Raw genomic sequence first — 18,479 nt, forward strand, 5'->3', positions numbered from 1 at the left:
AAATACAGATTGCAAGGGCACAATTGCAGTTCTGTTAGAGAAATCTGCAGACTGTAGTTAAGTTGGAAACTGGCCAGTCTTTTAAAGAGCTGGCTGAATTAACAAGCGGGGCCAAATAAACTCATAACTGTGCTTGGAGCGGTCATGTCTCTCTATTCTTTTTCTTTTGCACATTTATGCGTTTCGTTTTAGGAAATTCGATTTTCGCTATACCACATTTAACTCAAATATCACACTTACATACCGTTTTATGAATCAGATTTTTTGTCTATTTTGCATCAAATCAAGAAATGAATTTGTTTGTATCTGTGTATCACTTCGTACTTTATTTGACCTTTTAATTTTTTTGGATTCGAGCGTCACTGATGAGTCTTTTGTAGACGAAACGCGCGTCTGGCGTATATATAAAATTTAGTCCTGGTATCTATGATGAGTTTATTGGTAAGGCGGCCGGTAAATCATTCATGGTTTACTAATAAAGAGAATTTGCTGTATTAAGTCCATACCTCTGTTGACTTTTGAAGCCGAAACTTTTTACTGCATTAAATACGAAAATAAGTGAGATGAAAATGAAAATCCCACATATAGGTATATAGGAGAACAAAATGTTTGGTTGATGATTGCAAATTTGAATTGATAGTTAGTTATCATTAACATTCTGTCATTTTCTATCTACCAAATTACACCTAACACTTATTATGATATGAATACGATATATTAAATTATCAAATTCTATGATTGGCGAATAAATGAAATCGTTTTCTGTTTAACTTGAAATTTGTCTTCATGTATTATGTCAGAACTTGAATATTTATATGTAAGAATTACATTATAGAGATTGTAACTCTAAATGAAAAAAAAAAATATTTTTGTTTGTCGATTAACTTTAAATATAAAAATATGATAAAAACAGTGTTACATGTATTTTCAATATGACCACACTTCTTTAAAACATAAATTTATAATACAGAGTATCGAATCCTTATGATACCTGATAATATCCGGTGTTTTCATCTTTTGTAAAAACTATTAATTTAAAAAAAAGGTATTAACATATATTTCATATCTACACTAATGTCTTATAGCTGTAATGCTCTGTGCCTGAAAAGAAATAATGGTTCTCGCTTTCGTTTCACTATTACATTACAATTTAACATATATCAATGCAGGCCTCAGATCACAATTAATTCCCTTTGTTCGGGGTCTAGGAATATAGTTCCCAATTATTATATAGGGTATTTCTTCCCAAGTAATCTGTCTACTATTTTCTTTGAAATGTTTACTATTTAAGTACCGGTATTTGTAAAAATCATGCAGAAGTTGATTCATGACATGTCACAGAAGTAATTGTTTTTGCCCTCTATCATAAGAACTTTGGTAGATGAGTAAAATTGTGTCTTTATTTTTCCTGTATTATGCCCGTTGCCATGGTAACCATCAAATCAATATTTTGCCTGAATATGTGAAAAAAGACCCTTTTGAAAATATAAAATAAGGGAATTGAAAGTCCCATAGAAATAAAGTCAATCAATTCAAACAATATGAATATTTACATTATTGACAAACAAAACCCCAAACTATACAAAAGCGTTAAAATTTTGAATTTATTAAATAGTTTGTTTCCATAGCAACCATTTAAAAATGTGTTAAAATTCGAAAATGAAAAATTTCAAAAACACCTAAATTTTAAATCTGTTTATCTCCCAAGACCAACAATATTATGACATGTCATTGACACATTTTGAAAGACCACATTCTATATATTAATAAAATAAAAAGAAAGTCGTGTGTTTTTTTTCTTTAAAAAAATAATTTTAGTTAAAAATTGTCAATTTTCACCAAATTTAGATAATCAAACAGATGAATGCTGAAACATTTTAAACTAAAACTAAAACCAAAGCTTAAACTTTCCATTTATACGTGCATTTCTGACACAAATTTGGTAATTTTAAACGAGAATATTTGAAAAACGAAGATATACTTGTACAAAATGAAAAATCATCACTCTGGGTATGGTGCACCCCCCTTTTTTTCGATTTTTTTTTTCTTCAAAATTATAAAATTTGTTGAAAAAAATGTGGTATCTCATTGTGTTTACTTGTGAACTAAGTATTTTAAGAATTTAAGCTTAACACAACTTCTAAAGTTGAGGGCAGCATATGTACCCCTCCCTTCAATCTTATATGTAAGATTTGTCATAAGTTTTTAAAAAATGGTAACACGCAAAACCCGTTGTCGTGCTTTAGACTGATGCTGTCAGTGAACAAGAATAATGTTGAATCCAAAACTTAATTACTGGTAAGTCTATGTATAAAAATAAGAGGATGTGTTTTAATTGTTAATGAGACAATTAACTCTCCTCCAGAGAGCAAAGACATAGAAATAAGCAACCACAGGTCACCGTATAGCCTTCAACAATGAACATAACATGATTATCTATAAAACAAATCTTAATGAACATTTTAAAAAAAATAACTCAGGATACTTTCTCTTTCAAAATGGTTATAAAGAAGTTACAGTAACAATATAATGCAACTCATTGTTGGTTTTTGAAACAGATTGATTCTTTAAAAACTTAACCCTTGGCTAAGATCTGCTAAACAAGAAGGCTCATCCTGAAATGTCTGGTTGGTTTTACTTACCATTGAATTACTTCTGTAAGTGTTATGTAAAGATTATAATACAAGTATCATATTATAACTTAAAATTATCAGTGTTCTAAGAAAATGAGGTCAGGGTAAGATTGACAGATAAAAAAGAGAGAATGGAAACGGAAAATACAGCACCTTTTCCATTTTTAAAGGGGCATAACTTATTGACAGTACAGGTATCACCAATAACATTCTAACTCTTCTGTATTTTATGAATATAAGCATTGTGTATAAGTTTCAAAACATTTGGTTGTGGCAAACTTAAGTGAGAGAACGGAAACAAAAAATCAGGATTTTTTTCCATTTGTATAAGGGTATAACTCTGGAACGGACGTACTTACGGACAAAGGTACAACGTAATGCCCCCTTTGTTACGGTGGGGGCATACACATTCTATATGTTCTATCTGAGGAAATATATACCAACAATTTACATTAAGTTGTGCAAGAATTTGTCAATGTTTCTATTGTATATGGTGGAAAAGGACAGCTTGTCTATTATTTTTTTTTAAAAACCTAACTGAATTATTATTGGTATACTGCAGAATAATCGCATCTTTTATCTTCCTTACTATTATATACTGTTTTAATTCTAAAACCTTCATGACAACCATGTGCAATGACAATTCATTGAATTTTGCCTAATTTAATCAATTGTTATATTTACACATTTGTATACCCCCGCCGTGGCGGAGGGGGTATTAAGGTTTATTCTTGTCCGTCCCTCAGTATGTCCCAAAGTTGGTTTCTGTTCTCTATCTTTATAAAAAAGAAGATGTGGTATGATTGCCAATGAGACAACTGCCCACAGGAGACCAAAATGACACAGACATTAACAACTATAGGTCACCGTGCCTCAACCAAATGTTATGAAACTTAATCACATTGCTTATTACCATAAAACACAGACTAAGTTTGAATTTTGGTGGTGTCACTTAAACAGTCCAAGAGTTTTGCCCCTTTACAAATGGAAATATTGTTGAATTTCCCGTTTCTGTTCTCGAACTTTAGTTTGTCTTTACCAAATGCTATTAAAAGTATACACAATGCTTCAAACCACCAAATACAGATCAAGGTTGAATTTTGGTGGTGTCACTTTTACTGTTCTATGCCATGCCTCTTTATAGAGGGAAAAATTTGCTGAATTTCTTGTATTGTATTTATTTCTTTAGTTTGCCTCAACCAAATGTTAAGAAACTTTTATACAATACTTATTACCATAAAAGTTAGTACACAATTGGTAAGTGTCACTTTTACCGTTCTTCAGTTATGTCCGTTTATAACTTTTATGATATCCAATGGACATATTCGGCATTTATTTCAAATCTTTTGCATAAGTTAAATTATTATATATTATAATAGAAAGAAAGGTTCTGTAGGTCTTCCTCAATTTCTATTTCAACACAGTTAAATCGACATAGTGACAAATAAGTGTTTGCATAAAGGTTTCGATACATGCCGATTTACATGGGAGGTAAATTGTAACAGCCATTATGGGTACATAATCTGACTCTGCGCAATAGTAAGTATACTAGTCAACAAAAGAAATGATACAAGGCAATGCATTTTCCATAGATAATGAAATTGGATTCACTGTACCAAATTAAACTGTCCCATTGGTCTAATCTTTACAGAATGTTATTTTCTTATCAAAACCACTGATTTAAGACACCCAACAAATATTTTATTATTTTTATTTTTGTTGTATCAAAAATAGTATTTTTATAAACAAAAAAATCTAAATTAGAACTTTATTTTTTTAATTTAAACACGGTCTGCTTAACATTTTAATTGCCATCCGTCCTTGTGTCCATCTGGCTGTCCGTATGTTTGTCTGTCCGGTCCTTGCAGCGCTCGCAGATGTACAAATCCTGTCAGATTTTTACGAAACTAATACTATAGGTATAAGCAATATCTCAAACAAGTTATATATTGGTGGCCAATCGACTTTTATAAAAACAGTCATAACCCTTGAAAATAGTAAATTTATGGAAAATAGCCCCGTTAGCACTCCCACAGGTACAATTCTTGCCAGATTTTTAATAAAACTTATAAACTAGTTTAACATCAACAATATCTCGGATAAGTTCTATAATGATGGACAGTAGACTTTTTTAAAAGAGTTATGATCCTTAAAAATATTTAAATTTATGGAAAGTTGCCTCGTTAGAGCTCTCAATGGTACAAGTTTGTTTTTTTATTTTCAGTTTATTTCTGATAGAACGGACGTAGTTTTGTTTAGCTCACTGTTTCAAAGGAACTGTGAATTTTTCCATCACTTGGCGTCCGTCGTCGTCTGTACGGTGTTAAATATTTGAAACATCTCCTGAAACTACAAAACCAATTATAATAAAACTTAAACTGAATGATCCTTAGGATATCTAGAATAAAGTGTGTGTTTTATTTTCTATTTTTTAAAAAAACATGGCTGCGCCATGGGTAAAAATAGAACAAGGGGTAAAATGCTGTGTATGGCTTATATCTCAAACACCAAAGCCTTAAGAGCAAATTTTTAGATGAATCTAACAACCCATTGTTTGGTTGCTGTCACTAAATTGTGAATTGTACGTAAATTTAGCAGTTTTTGGTTATTATCTTGAATATTATTAATGACAAAGATAAACTGTAAACAGCAAAAAAATCATTCTCTGTCATTAAAGCGGGAGATTTGGCATGCCACAAAACCAGGTTCAACCCACCATTTTTTTCATAAAATGCCCTGTTCCAAGTCAGGATAATGGCCATTGTTACATTATAGTTCGTTTCTGAGTGTGTTACATTTCGGTATTGTGTCTCTGTTATATCGTAGTTCTCTTATATTTGATATGTTTCCCTCAGTTTTAGTTTGTAACCCAGATTTGTTTTTTCTCTATCAATTTATGAATTTTGAACAGCGGTATACTACTGTTGCCTTTATTATTCAGCAAAGTAAATAGTTATCAAAGTTACCAGGATTATAATTTAGTACGCCAGACGCGCATTTCGTCTACATAAGACTCATCAGTGACGCTCATATCAACATATTCATAAAGCCAAACAAGTACAAAGTTGAAGCGCATTGAGGATCCAAAATTCCAAAAAGTTGTGACAAATACGTGTCAAAGTAATATCTACAAATAAGTTTATATGACCAAAATTGTCAATTGAATCCATATGAAGTATATTGCCCTTTAAACAAAATTTTTCACAATTTGTTCATCTAGTTTGCTTACTTTAAAATTTTTTTTCCTAATCTGAATATGCTAAATCAATTTCAGCCCAACTTGGGAGTATCTTGTATAAATTTTGTATTTTATTTCCTTGTTTTTCAATGAGTTTGAACATCGGTATACTACTGTTGCCTTTATTTTTCAAGAAACTTAGCCAATATGGCTAAAATGGAACATCAGGGTAAAATGCATTTTTTGCTTTTGAAGAAAAAACAATAGATACAAAGAACATTTAAATGGAATTTTTAAGCCACTCTTTGATATATATTAAAAAGCACAGATAATCATTGATGCAATATTTAACCAAAAAATTACAGGTGATCGATTCAGGCCATGAAATAGCATCTAAAGGTTTTTAATTTCAATTTGCACAAAACAAGTGTATTAAGGGACGCAGCTATCCTTCATTCAGTCATCAGCTTTTCGGCTATTTTCTGTTGTTTGTTTGGTTTGTTGTCTCTTTGACGCATTCCCAATTTCTAAAAAAAAATCTTAATATATAAAAATGGTGTAGGGGTTCTATTGTTGCCCTTACCTTCTGAAGAAATTTCATGTTTTAATGCTCAAAATGTTCACAATTAAATTCCATCTTTTAAATTTTTAATATTTTTTTGAATTTTGAAACAAATGATTTTTTTTTTCAAAAAAAGGGGGGGGCACCATGCCCAGAGAGAAAATTTTTCCTTCTCTACCAAAATATCTATATCAATCATATATTTTCATTTATTTATTACCAAATTTGTGTCAGAAATGCACGTATAAATTGAATGATTTAGCTTTTTAAGTTCAAAATGTTTCAGTATTCGTCTGTTAGGTAATCTGAATTTTGGTGAAAATTGACAATTTTTGACAAAATTATTTTTTTAAAGAAAAAAAAAACACACGACTTTCTTTTTATTTTATTAATATAGAGAATGCGGTCTTTCAAAATTTGTCAATGACATGTCATAGTATTGTTGGTCTTGGGAGATAAACAGATTTAAAATTTAAGAGTTTTTAAAAAATTTCATTTTCCAATTTTAACACATTTTTAAATGGTTGCTATGGAAACAAACTATTTAGTAAATTCAAAATTTTAACGTTTTTGTATAGTTTGGGGTTTTGTTTGTCAATACTGTAAATATACATATTGTTTGTATTGATTAACTTTATTTCTATGGTTCTTTAAAATCCCTTATATTTCATTTTGCAAAGGCTACTTATTTACGTATTTAGGCAAAATTTTGTAAGGATGGTTTCCATGGCAACCAAGGTTCAAAAGAAAAAAAATAATACATAAAAAATGTTTTCATACCTTACCTTCTTCATAATCAAAATATAAAGACATTTGAAGAGGGGTCATGAATCGCCTATCAACTGGAACCTGCATGATTCTTACAAAGACCAGTACTTAAGTGGTCCTATCAGTTGCATATATATTGAAATAAGTAAAACATGTGGAAAAAAATTATTGTTGAAAGTGAAAGTAGTGATTTGGCCAAAATGAAAGTAGGGTAGAAATTAGCCTTCGTCATTTATTCAAGATTCAAATCCTACCATTGGCATGCTAATAGGGTCCTCAAAAGAAAAAAGCACTGATGGATTGTCCTGGGACAAGTATATTTTATTAGAATAATAATTTTCTATAAGCAGTTACATTTATTTCATGTTTGTGGCGTTGAAATTTTTTAATTCACTTTGACTTTAACTAAAAAATGCATTGTAGCCAAGGGGAAGAATAATTGTGTTATGATGCCTAATAGGCCTCAGATCACAATTAATTCCCTTTGTTCGTGGTCTAGGAATATAGTTCCCAATTATTATATAGGGTATTTCTTCCCAAGTAATCTGTCTACTATCTTCTTTGAAATGTTTACTATTTAAGTGGTCCTATCAGTTGCATATATATTGAAATAAGTAAAACATGTGGAAACAAAAAATTATTGTTGAAAGTGAAAGTAGTGATTTGGCCAAAATGAAAGTATGGTAGAAATTAGCCTTCGTCATTTATTCAAGATTCAAATCCTACCATTGGCATGCTAATAGGGCCCTCAAAAGAAAAAGCACTGATGGATTGTCCTGGTACAAGCATATTTTATTAGAATAATAATGGTCTATAAGCAGTTAAATTTATTTCATGTTTGTGGCGGTGCAAATTTTTTAATTCACTTTGACTTTAAATAAAAAATGCATTGTAGCCAAGGGGAAAAATAATTGTGTTCTGAGGCCTGCAGCGAGGCAATGAAGTTAACAAAAGGGTAACCTGCTTATATTTTTTTTAATATAAATCCATTTAAGCTCATTATGAGGCCTGATTCGTCTTCACAGTATCTTTCCACTTATTCTTATTTCCGCCGCAAGTGGATAATATTAATAGTGTAAAAATATGCAAGTGTTCGGTAAACAGGAAGTTGTTGAGTGATGAATCTGAAAACGCATCACACGGTATAGCTGACTAATATTAACCCGTAAACCAAATTTCAGAAATCCTTGTATTGTAGTTCCTGAGATAAATGTGACGAAAATTTTCAACTTGACTATCAGGTGTAAAAATGATACAAGTGTTCGGTAAACAGGAAGTTGTCGAGTGATGAATCTGAAAACGCATCACACGGTATAGCTGACTTATATTAACCCTTAAACCAAATTTCAGAAATCCTTGTTTTGTAGTTCCTGAGAAAAACTTGGCTATCATGTGTAAAATCATACAAGTGTTCGGTAAACAGGAAGTTGTTGAGGGATGAATCTGAAAACGCATCACACGGTATAGCGGACTTATATCAAGCCTGAAACCAAATTTTAGAAATCCTGGTAGTGTAGTTCCTGAGAAAAATGGGACGAAAAATTTTCAACTTAGCTATCGGGTGTAAAAATGATACAAGATTTCGGTAAACAGGAATTTGTCAAGTGATGAATCTGAAAACGCAACACACGGTAAAACTAACTTATATCAAGCCTGAAACCAAATTTCAGAAATCCTGGTAGCTTAGTTCCTGAGAAAAATGTGACGAAAAATTTTCACCTTGGCTATCAGGTGTAAAAATGATACAAGTGTTCGGTAAACAGGAAGTTTTCGAGTGATGAATGTGAAAACGCATCACACGGTATAACTGACTTATATCAAGCCTGAAACCAAATTTCAGAAATCCTGGTAGTGTAGTTCCTGAGAAAAATGTGACGAAAAATTTTCACCTTGGCTATCAGGTGTAAAAATGATACAAGTGTTAGGTAAACAGGAAGTTGTCGAGTGATGAATCTGAAAACGCATCACACGGTATAGATGACTTATATCAAGCCTGAAACCAAATTTCAGAAATCCTTGTAGTGTAGTTCCTGAGAAAAATGTGACGAAAAATATTTATGGGACGGACGGACTGACGGACTGACGGACTGACGGAAGGACAGACAGAGGTAAAACAGTCAAAGCGGGGGTATAATAATAAAAAAAAATCTGAGTAGCAGTTTCTCAAAATCATTGAGTTTGACAATATTGTTCTAAATATTTAATCAAAATAATTACCCTTCATACTTTACATTTCCATCAGAAGCTTTGTGAAATTGGCCACCAATCAGTGCTCCACATGTGTGACACTTAGCTTCATAATATGGCTTTCCACACTAAAACACGCATGTCATTCTTATTAAAGGTCAATAGTGTCATTTGTTTTTTTTTTATATATAAATCTGTATCGTTAAACAAAAATATGTTTTTAGCATTTTTATATTCTGAAAAGAATACATATATATATATAGTTACCTACTGGTATTAGTAAAAAAATCAATTAATTGTGTAAGACTCATTAAATCAGCTGTCAGAAAGTCTGTTAAAAAAGAAACGAAAAATGCTGAAGGACATCAAATCTCATTGAATTTGACAATGCAAGGTTGGGAAAAGTAAATGAAAAAAAAAGAAGTTACAAATCCAAACCAAAAAGTTGTAGTCAAAGTCAATATCCTCGAGCTAGTTCATGCCATTGGATATATTAACAAAATTAATTCTACTGTTTATGTCCCCATATTCTAAAACGACATACCAGAATAATTTTGTGTTAAAAGCAAAACGAAAGCTCACTTTCATGGATCTCAAATTCAGTGCAAGGTTAATGTCAATCGATCCAAGCATACACAAGTTAGTGTTTACAATGTGAAAATTTAAATTAAATTGCTAAGCTCTGTTAATTTTGAAAAGAAAAATCAAAATGAGTCTTTTTCAATAATTTTTATTTTCTATGTTATAAATCTAAAAACAATTGTTAAAGAATCTCTTAATATATCATTGAATACAAAAAATGTTAACTATTTTACACCTGGTCTATGATACAAAACACATTAAAGCTACCGGAACAAATGTACCAGACGTATGATTAGCTATACTAGACATATCCGTCGTCTACATCTGGTTCATCAAAGGTGATAAAATCAAACTATAAAAGTCCAGATAAATTGACCTATTACTCAATCTAGTTTTAAACATACTATATATTTTTTTAAATGTTACAGATGGAATTTTAAACCAGATGAGATGAGTAAAGCTTAAACAGAACTAATATTAATAGTAACAACTATATTGAACTTACATCTCCAATTATGTATAGATGACCATTTGGACATTCTGTAACAAAAAGATACGATAATTTCATAGATTTATCATAGATATGCCTCGGATACTGAATGCTTAAATTTTAAATAATTAATATCATCATTGTCACAATATTACTATATTTATTATTGGTAATTACATTTAATCAAATTAAAATGATACACAAAATGTAAACATTATGAATGGTAATAAGGGAAAGGAATCAAACAAGTACTAAATTGAAAACAAACTTACTGTAAAGCACAGCGTTATCATTTTTTTTCCCTGCTTCCAACAGAACACGTCTTACATACCAAGCTTCTTCTTGAGGCATGGTAGGATAATATGCTTTCTAAAAATATTATAATATAATTGAGAAAGGAAACAGGGAATGTGTCAAAGTGACGACAACCCGACCAATGAGCAGAAAAAGCCCATGGCAACCAATGAGTTTTCAACGCAACCAGAATATTCAGCACCAAGTAGAGGGTTTCCGCTGGCCCATACATGCACAATAATGTATACGAGTTCTATGAAAATGGAAATCAGACTCAACTTCGAAACATATAGACAAATGAAAATAATAAAAAAACAAAATATTAAAGACAAGCAAGACCAGAGGTTCCTGACTTTGGACAGACACAACAATGCGGCGGGATTAAACACGTTTTGTGAGATCACAACCCTCCCTGTATACCTGTAGCCAATGTAGAATAAACAAATACACCGCAATACGCACAGCTTAACTAATTTGAATGCCGTCCGAGTCCGTTGTTAGAACAGATCACAGAAGAAACTAAGCAAAATGACAATGATATGAAACAAAGGACTACTAGCAGTGACTGACATTCTAGCTCTATATCTAAATTAAACTGATTGAAAGATTTTGTCTTCATGATATGAAAGTTAAGCAAAATCCCGGCCGTTAGAGGTTAAGAATGATACAATCATAAAATATACAACAAGAACATAACCCGTGTAATACCAACCACAGGTTTTAGAATAAATGTGCGTATTTCCGATACAAGACCCTTAGAGTGAATCAATATTAATTAAAAAAAATGCCATGTCTTTATAAAATCGGTTTCATACTCAAATTAATGAAACCACTTTACATTTTTTCTGAAAAATAATTAGAACTTAATACAGAAATTGAATTCAAATGTCGTGTTTTGTTTTTGTTAAGTGAAAAAAAAAAAAAAAATTAAAACAATTGTGTTTTGCATTTTTTTTTTTTTTTAGAACACTTTCGATTTTCATTTTATGTGTTATATCTCAAATTAAAAAAAAAATGGATACACATATACATGGACCTTAAAGTACAGTTTCTACTATTACTTCAATGGAAATGTTTTTCCATGTTAAATATTCTTTAATTCTATTAGAAATGAACCAAGAAATATAAAAAAAATAATGTTTATGTACAGTACATGCATTATCATTTGTTGAGAAAAGATACTGTGTGTTAACTACCCCAGCAAAAAATTAATGGACTTAAATCCGGTACGGTGACGGCCCATCAACAAACTAAGAAAATGAAGAATTTCTGCTATTCTCCTTTTTGGTTGTTTTAATGATATTGAAGAATATAATACACTTTAACTATTTTCGATTGTGAGATATGATATATTTTTTTATAAGAAAAAATACACATCAAAATGGTTAATTGAGTGAACCTAAGTCTTGCTTCGATTTATTTCTTTTTCTTTTTTGTTGTACATATTGTAAGGTTAGAAAGGTACGAAAAGAAAGATATTAACACGAAGATTGTCAGACAAGTCTTAATGAGCATCTCAATATTTGTATGTATGTGCATGGAGCAAAAGAAATGGGTCATGTCAAAATGGAGGGACCCGATTTTGTCAATGCGGTTTTCTGTACAAGGACCCTGTTTTGTTTCAGTATGGGACCCGGTTTGTTTTGTTTTGAAACCACCAGTTATTGAAAAGCTACGCTAACACTGATCTGAACATTGTCCGTTGGAAACAAATATGAAATACATAGATGTGATTGTAATACAAACCAGTTGTGCCTGGGACATCAATATCATAATTCCTGTCTAGCTTCTGCACCCTTTTATCATTTTTAAAGGGTAGAGGTCAGGGGTTTGAATGTGTCGGGGCAAATTTCAGTAATCCATCTGATTCAAAACCAAACGCTACTTAAATGCCACCAAGGCGATTTTGGAAAATTGAAAATGACGTATATATTGTGTCAAAGATTAACATATTCCCCAAAAAATCCAAATTTTATTCAGAACTACATATATTTGTTTGAGTTGAAGGCATTGTTATACAAAATTTCAAAGTGGAAGAGGAAACTTCCAAATTTCTTTTTTCACTCACACAGGTTATAAGATTTGTAATCATATCTATTTTCTACTTGAAATTAAAAATAACATTTGATTAGAATATATTTTTTTGAACTTTTTTTTTATAAATTCTCATAAACTCAAAACACAAAGCAGTGTTACGTGTCGAATGCTATATTTTTTTTACAAATTTGCAAATTTTGCAACGATAGGATTACAATTCAAGTGCATTAAACTTTTTGATCATTTTCTAAAATAACATTTTAGGTATAAATCAAAAGGACAACGACCCAAAAAAAAGGAGGTCATATATTGATAAATGTTTTTCTTGACAGACCGCTGTTCAATTGACAAAGACAGTATCTAAGTTTTCGAAGAAATGAATTACGATGTCCCATATCTAATATCTAAGAGAGGGGCAAAAGATATCACAGGGACATTCAAGCTCATAGTTAAAAAATACCCAGATAAAAGTTGTTAATTGATGAAACTGAAAATGCAAACACGGTATAGCTGATTCGTATACACCCTGAAATCAAATTTTAGAAATCATTGTAATGTAGTTCCCGAGAAAGATGAGACGAAATATATTCATGCGACCTACAGACAAACTGACGGATGGGTGGACAGACTGAAAAACAGAGTTAATACAATATACCTCCACTTTTTAAAGCGGGGTATGAAAATGCACAAGCGAAAAAAACATGATTCATAAATTAATAACTGAATTGTTGTGTTAAACTTACTACAACAACTTTGTACATTGAATTAAATTTACAACTTGCAGTTATAAATTGTGAAAACAAATTGAATTTGTAACCAAAAATAAACATTACCCTTAAAATTATTGCAAAAAACCCCCCGGCTGATTCTTATATTAGGAGTGATATCATATTGTTAACTTTGTAATGAGGAAAAAAACCTTCTTTTTAATTCAAAACGATAAAGGAGTAAGTATGCTAAAACATGCCTTTATGGCCCATAAATTCTGCAAAATGGTAACTGCGTGCAAGCTGTAAGAAACTGATGAAGACCTATTTATATCCCGCTATTGTTGCATTTGATGACAAATTACATTATAAGTGATGTATTTGTGACAACAATGTTATAAGTGCATTTCTTTTTTTGTTGCAATATTTGACCAAATTCAAGAGAGTTTTCTTGAAAATTAACACTGGCTCCACAAATAATACACACAGCAATACAATACATAATTAGATTTATTTCAAATATTTGACGTTTAGAAATACATCGTTCTAGGATCTTTTATTTGGGTTGCTGGCTCTAATCTATTGTAAACAGATAAGCGATATAGTAGTTCGTAAATAATTATGAAATGCCAAAAAAATCAATTTATTTTTTCTCATGGTTGTTGCCTTAACAATGTTTTCAATTATTAAAGTTCAAATAAATGTGTCCCTCACAACTTATTTGGAAATGACAAACTTACCACCATCTTTTCTGGAAGCATTGCAATATTCTTAAGTGGAGTAACGAGGGTAGTCTTTCCTGGGATTTCAATCATCAAAACCATGTAATGTGTTAATAAGCAACTGATATTTTGTTTTGTCAAATTCATTTCACTGTAAATATTGAATTTTGGGTCTTTCCATAGCTTATTTGTCATTACTAAACTTGGTAATTCATCCTAAAATAAAACAATGTCATGCTACAAAACTTGAAATTACTAGACATGCTACAAAGATGTCGAGAACAAGTTCTAAGTGGATACGATACTATCAAAAGTCTGTCAATGCTATGTGGACAGTAATGAAGTTCAGAGTAGTGATAATCAACTAGTGGTTTCGAGGAGCAGGTATCCTGATGATTATTTCTGACGCTAAAGAAATCTCTATGTAATCCCTCAACCATCATAAACATTTGTCACATTTGTCTTTTAAGACAACCCTCCTGTATGAAATTGATTTACAATTGCGATAATTTGAATGTTTGTAGATCTTGTTCTTGTGATCATTTTTGTTATTAAGAATTGCATTTTATTAATAATTGTGTTTTAACGATATAAGCAAATATTTAAAAACACTTTATGTTAAAATTATTGTATAAGGGCAATGAATCCTAAAAAAAGTTATTCTACAGTTGTATAAAAAACGACAATAGGTAGATCTTGACATTTGAACGTTATTGTTCTTGATCTTAAACGATAATGGTGAATTAAATTAAATTGTTGGTATATCCTGCATTAGTATATATTAGTCATGTTAGTGATTATGATTGAACAATATGACAATTCCATTACAATATTAACCGTTTATCACAAATATTCCACAAATATCAGATTTAATACTTTTAAAAATTCATTCATATGCAAACGATATCCTACAAAAACATTAGATGAGTTTAGATCATAGTTTCGGAGGAAAGAATGATTAATAACCAATAACTGAAAACGATTTGGACAGTATACAAGATACTGAAAATGCATCTGGAAATTTTAAACATCGATCTTGACCTGAAATTGTTATTTTATTTGAATTTTAAAATCAAAAAATAATTTGTTGACTTGTTTATACATCTTTTCACTAAAACGACATAAAGTTTCATTACCTAATTAATCAGGGACTATAATTCCTGTACGACAAGAGTGGAAAACTTTGATATCGAATTTGACCTCAACTTTGTCCTCAGTAGCTTAGATCTAAACTTGAAAGAATTGGTTGAAAGGTTTTGACGTGTTTCAGTTTTGATTTTGTCACTTGATATATGGATTTCTGTATGGAATTTTCCCTAGAGTTCAGTTGTTTTGTTATTTCATTTTTTCGCAAGTCAATCTTATCGATGGTAATGACGGATTAAATACTTCATATTGCAAATCATATTACAAAGAATTTAATATCTGCCGTAAAAGCTAAACATACAGTTTAACGATTTTCTAAGCACAGTTAAAGGATCTAAATGCAATATGCAATGAAAGAAAGAACATGTCAAAAGGAACAAAATCCTAATATATTTATTTTTCAAATGATCATCAATGTATAGACACAATTCTGTGTCTCAACTTGATATACACAAAAATAAATTTTTGCACAAATGTCCTACCATGTTTTTGAATGTTGTGCTCTGCAATACTGTTTCCTTGAGTAAATTTAGTCCCTGCAAATAAATATAATATAGATATTATTTTTTTAGCTCCGCAACAATACAAATTGAAATTTGAAATGTATATATCCCGTTTCAACCTATGTTTTGCAAAAAAAGTTTTAATACAAAATTAGTGCATTCAACCTGATTTGTCAGCACATGGTGTTCACAGATTTCTTCGCTGGTACAGCTATTTCAGTGGACATCCTTGTAAACAACCACATAAAGACCAGAGATTCTTGAGGTGTATATTTATAAATTAGTTATTATACATTTATATATATTATTTGTCATTAAAACATTATTTATCATTACTACATTATTTATCATTAATACATTGTTTTTTCATTTTTCAATTTTAACTCTAAATATAAACTTTACTCAAGCAGTAATCCTTAATATATCATTGTTAACTTACTGATAGATGTTGATAGTAAAAAATGAAATCGGGTTATAGTAGCCTTTTCGCAGTTTGGTTTGTGGTTTAATATGTTTTTCTATCGTCCGGCATATGGAAAATAGTACTATTAATTATGTGGGCCTTTTGTGAACCCAAGGCAGGTGAAGGAAGTCAACTGAGGAGTGCTGTGGTTGGATGTAAGGGTACAATATATATTTCTTTATTCATCTGTAAATAACTGCAGTGTGTAATTTGTTTTAACAATTCATATTAAACCTACTGAAATATTTTCTAAAGAATTCTTCGAAAAGACTTCAAACATTTGGTGAAAAATGACGGTGGGAATTGATAAAATAAACAAGCTCCGTTGGGAGCTGCTCATGATACTATTTGGCTTCAATTTTTAAAACAGAATAATAAAGTTCTAACACCACACATAACTGCTTTATCCAGGTTTTTATCATAGTGGGTTATATTATGGAAATAATTGTGCAAATCGTGATACAAATATAAAATTTGGTATAAGGGTTGACTAAACAATACTTATAAAAAATTCAGCTGCTGGCCATCAAAATTTTTCATTTTTTCCAGATGGCCACCGCTCATTTTGCAAATGGCGTCATATCTAATTGGCTACATTTCGTGAATCCTTTGATAGCTGATTTATAATAGGTATAATCTAATGTAAGTTATGACGAAACGTAAATTACAGTTACTACAACATGTACAGTACGATGAAACAATACATAAATGTCTAAAAAGTGACTTCCGGTTAAAAAATGGCGGCAAAAACGTGGAAAATGTCAATTTTTTTCTATTTTCTTCTCAGTAACAACAGATATCACCAACTTTGTTACATAGTTTGGTTACATTAAAAGACTATGCCTTTCTAGGTGAAGCAATATCGGCTTTAGTGAGGGCACATGTCCATCTACTATCACGCAATATATCACCAATTTAAAACAAGCCAAACATGACGATGAACTTATCTTCTCCTTACACATCTGGCCATTCCCACTGAATTTTCTTAGTCAATAGTGGTTGATCCGCAGCTCTAATTGATGTTTGTCCGGGATTTAGAAAGTTATCCAATTTTTTCACCTTATCCATTGAATGCCTAATCATTGCAACTGAATGGGTGTGTTTCTTAAAAGTGGCATTTTAGAAGATACTCTAGAGTCTAGATTTTTATAGGAATGAAATGAGAACATAGATATGTTTACGAAATCCAAATTCTGGTCTGTGAGATGAACTACGATTTACATACGGTGTGTCCTGGTAGTGCGTGCAAATCGCTTTTGATGTCTTTAAATAGTTTACGCATGCGTAAAATTGATCCAAACCTTAAAATGTTATCAAATCAATTCATAACATCATGAAAATCCCCAAAGCACTAAGTTTAATATAATAAATAGTTTAAATGTTTATGTGTGAATTTTGTTATATTTTCGCGCATGCGCAAACCCTGAAAAGTCAAATATTTATTTCTAGTATATACAGTCACATGTAAGGAATGTAGCCATTACACCTGATAATATGTTATACTAAAAGAAGGTCAAAGAAAAAGTTTTCCAGAAAAATAAGTATTTTCGAACTGGAAAAAAACAGCCATTTTTAAAAGGCCGTGGCCATTTTAAAAAACTATTTTTTTTTATGGGCAGCAGTTTTATCTTAAAAGGTATATAATAATGATGCTTCGTGCTAATTTTCATGCTTGTATCATCATTTGCACAATTCTCTCGATTTTGCTTGCTTATATCTTCTACTATTATAAAAGGTGTTCAATTTAGAAAATATTAGTATTGTGGCCTATGGCAGAATAAATTGTACCGTTTTCCATATACTGAAGAAAGCAAGGGAAATCAAAATCAATCAGACTTCAGTTATATTATACTATTTTGAAGTTTTTGATCAATGCATTTGATTTTTGTAACCAAGAATAGAATTTTTTCACCGAGAACAATACTGTGTTGGGAAAAGTGCTGAGTCATCATAATAAGTCAAATTGATGAGTATACTGATATAAAATTTTATTCTAGGATTTAAAATAACTATTTTGTATAAAATGCACTAAACTCTAGTTCTTTTGTATTTGTTATCACCTTTCGCAATGATAAATACAATTGGAAACACCAGAACTCAAGTCGCGACAAATATTTTTAATTGAAATATTTGCCTTTTCTGCTGTGTAATTCCCTAAATGTATGACATGGGTATTTCTCAAGAGATAAACTATTCAAATTCGAAAA

The 18,479-nt window shown here is 30.8% G+C and overlaps 1 protein-coding gene across 1 annotated transcript in view; it reads right to left on the bottom strand.

The window, feature by feature from the left end:
- LOC139482706 (E3 ubiquitin-protein ligase RNF213-like) overlaps window positions 1-18,479 on the bottom strand; it is a 419,318-nt gene that overhangs the window by 35,252 nt on the left and 365,587 nt on the right. The window contains exons 63-67 of the mRNA XM_071266774.1: window positions 15,789-15,842; window positions 14,179-14,376; window positions 10,673-10,769; window positions 10,416-10,450; window positions 9,359-9,456 (exon numbers count right to left, since the gene is read on the bottom strand). Coding sequence (XP_071122875.1) covers window positions 9,359-9,456; window positions 10,416-10,450; window positions 10,673-10,769; window positions 14,179-14,376; window positions 15,789-15,842 — 482 coding nt within the window. The remainder of the gene's footprint in view (window positions 1-9,358; window positions 9,457-10,415; window positions 10,451-10,672; window positions 10,770-14,178; window positions 14,377-15,788; window positions 15,843-18,479) is intronic.

Source organism: Mytilus edulis, chromosome 1 (assembly GCF_963676685.1).
Source record: "Mytilus edulis chromosome 1, xbMytEdul2.2, whole genome shotgun sequence".
NCBI classification, from domain to species: Eukaryota; Metazoa; Mollusca; class Bivalvia; order Mytilida; family Mytilidae; genus Mytilus; species Mytilus edulis.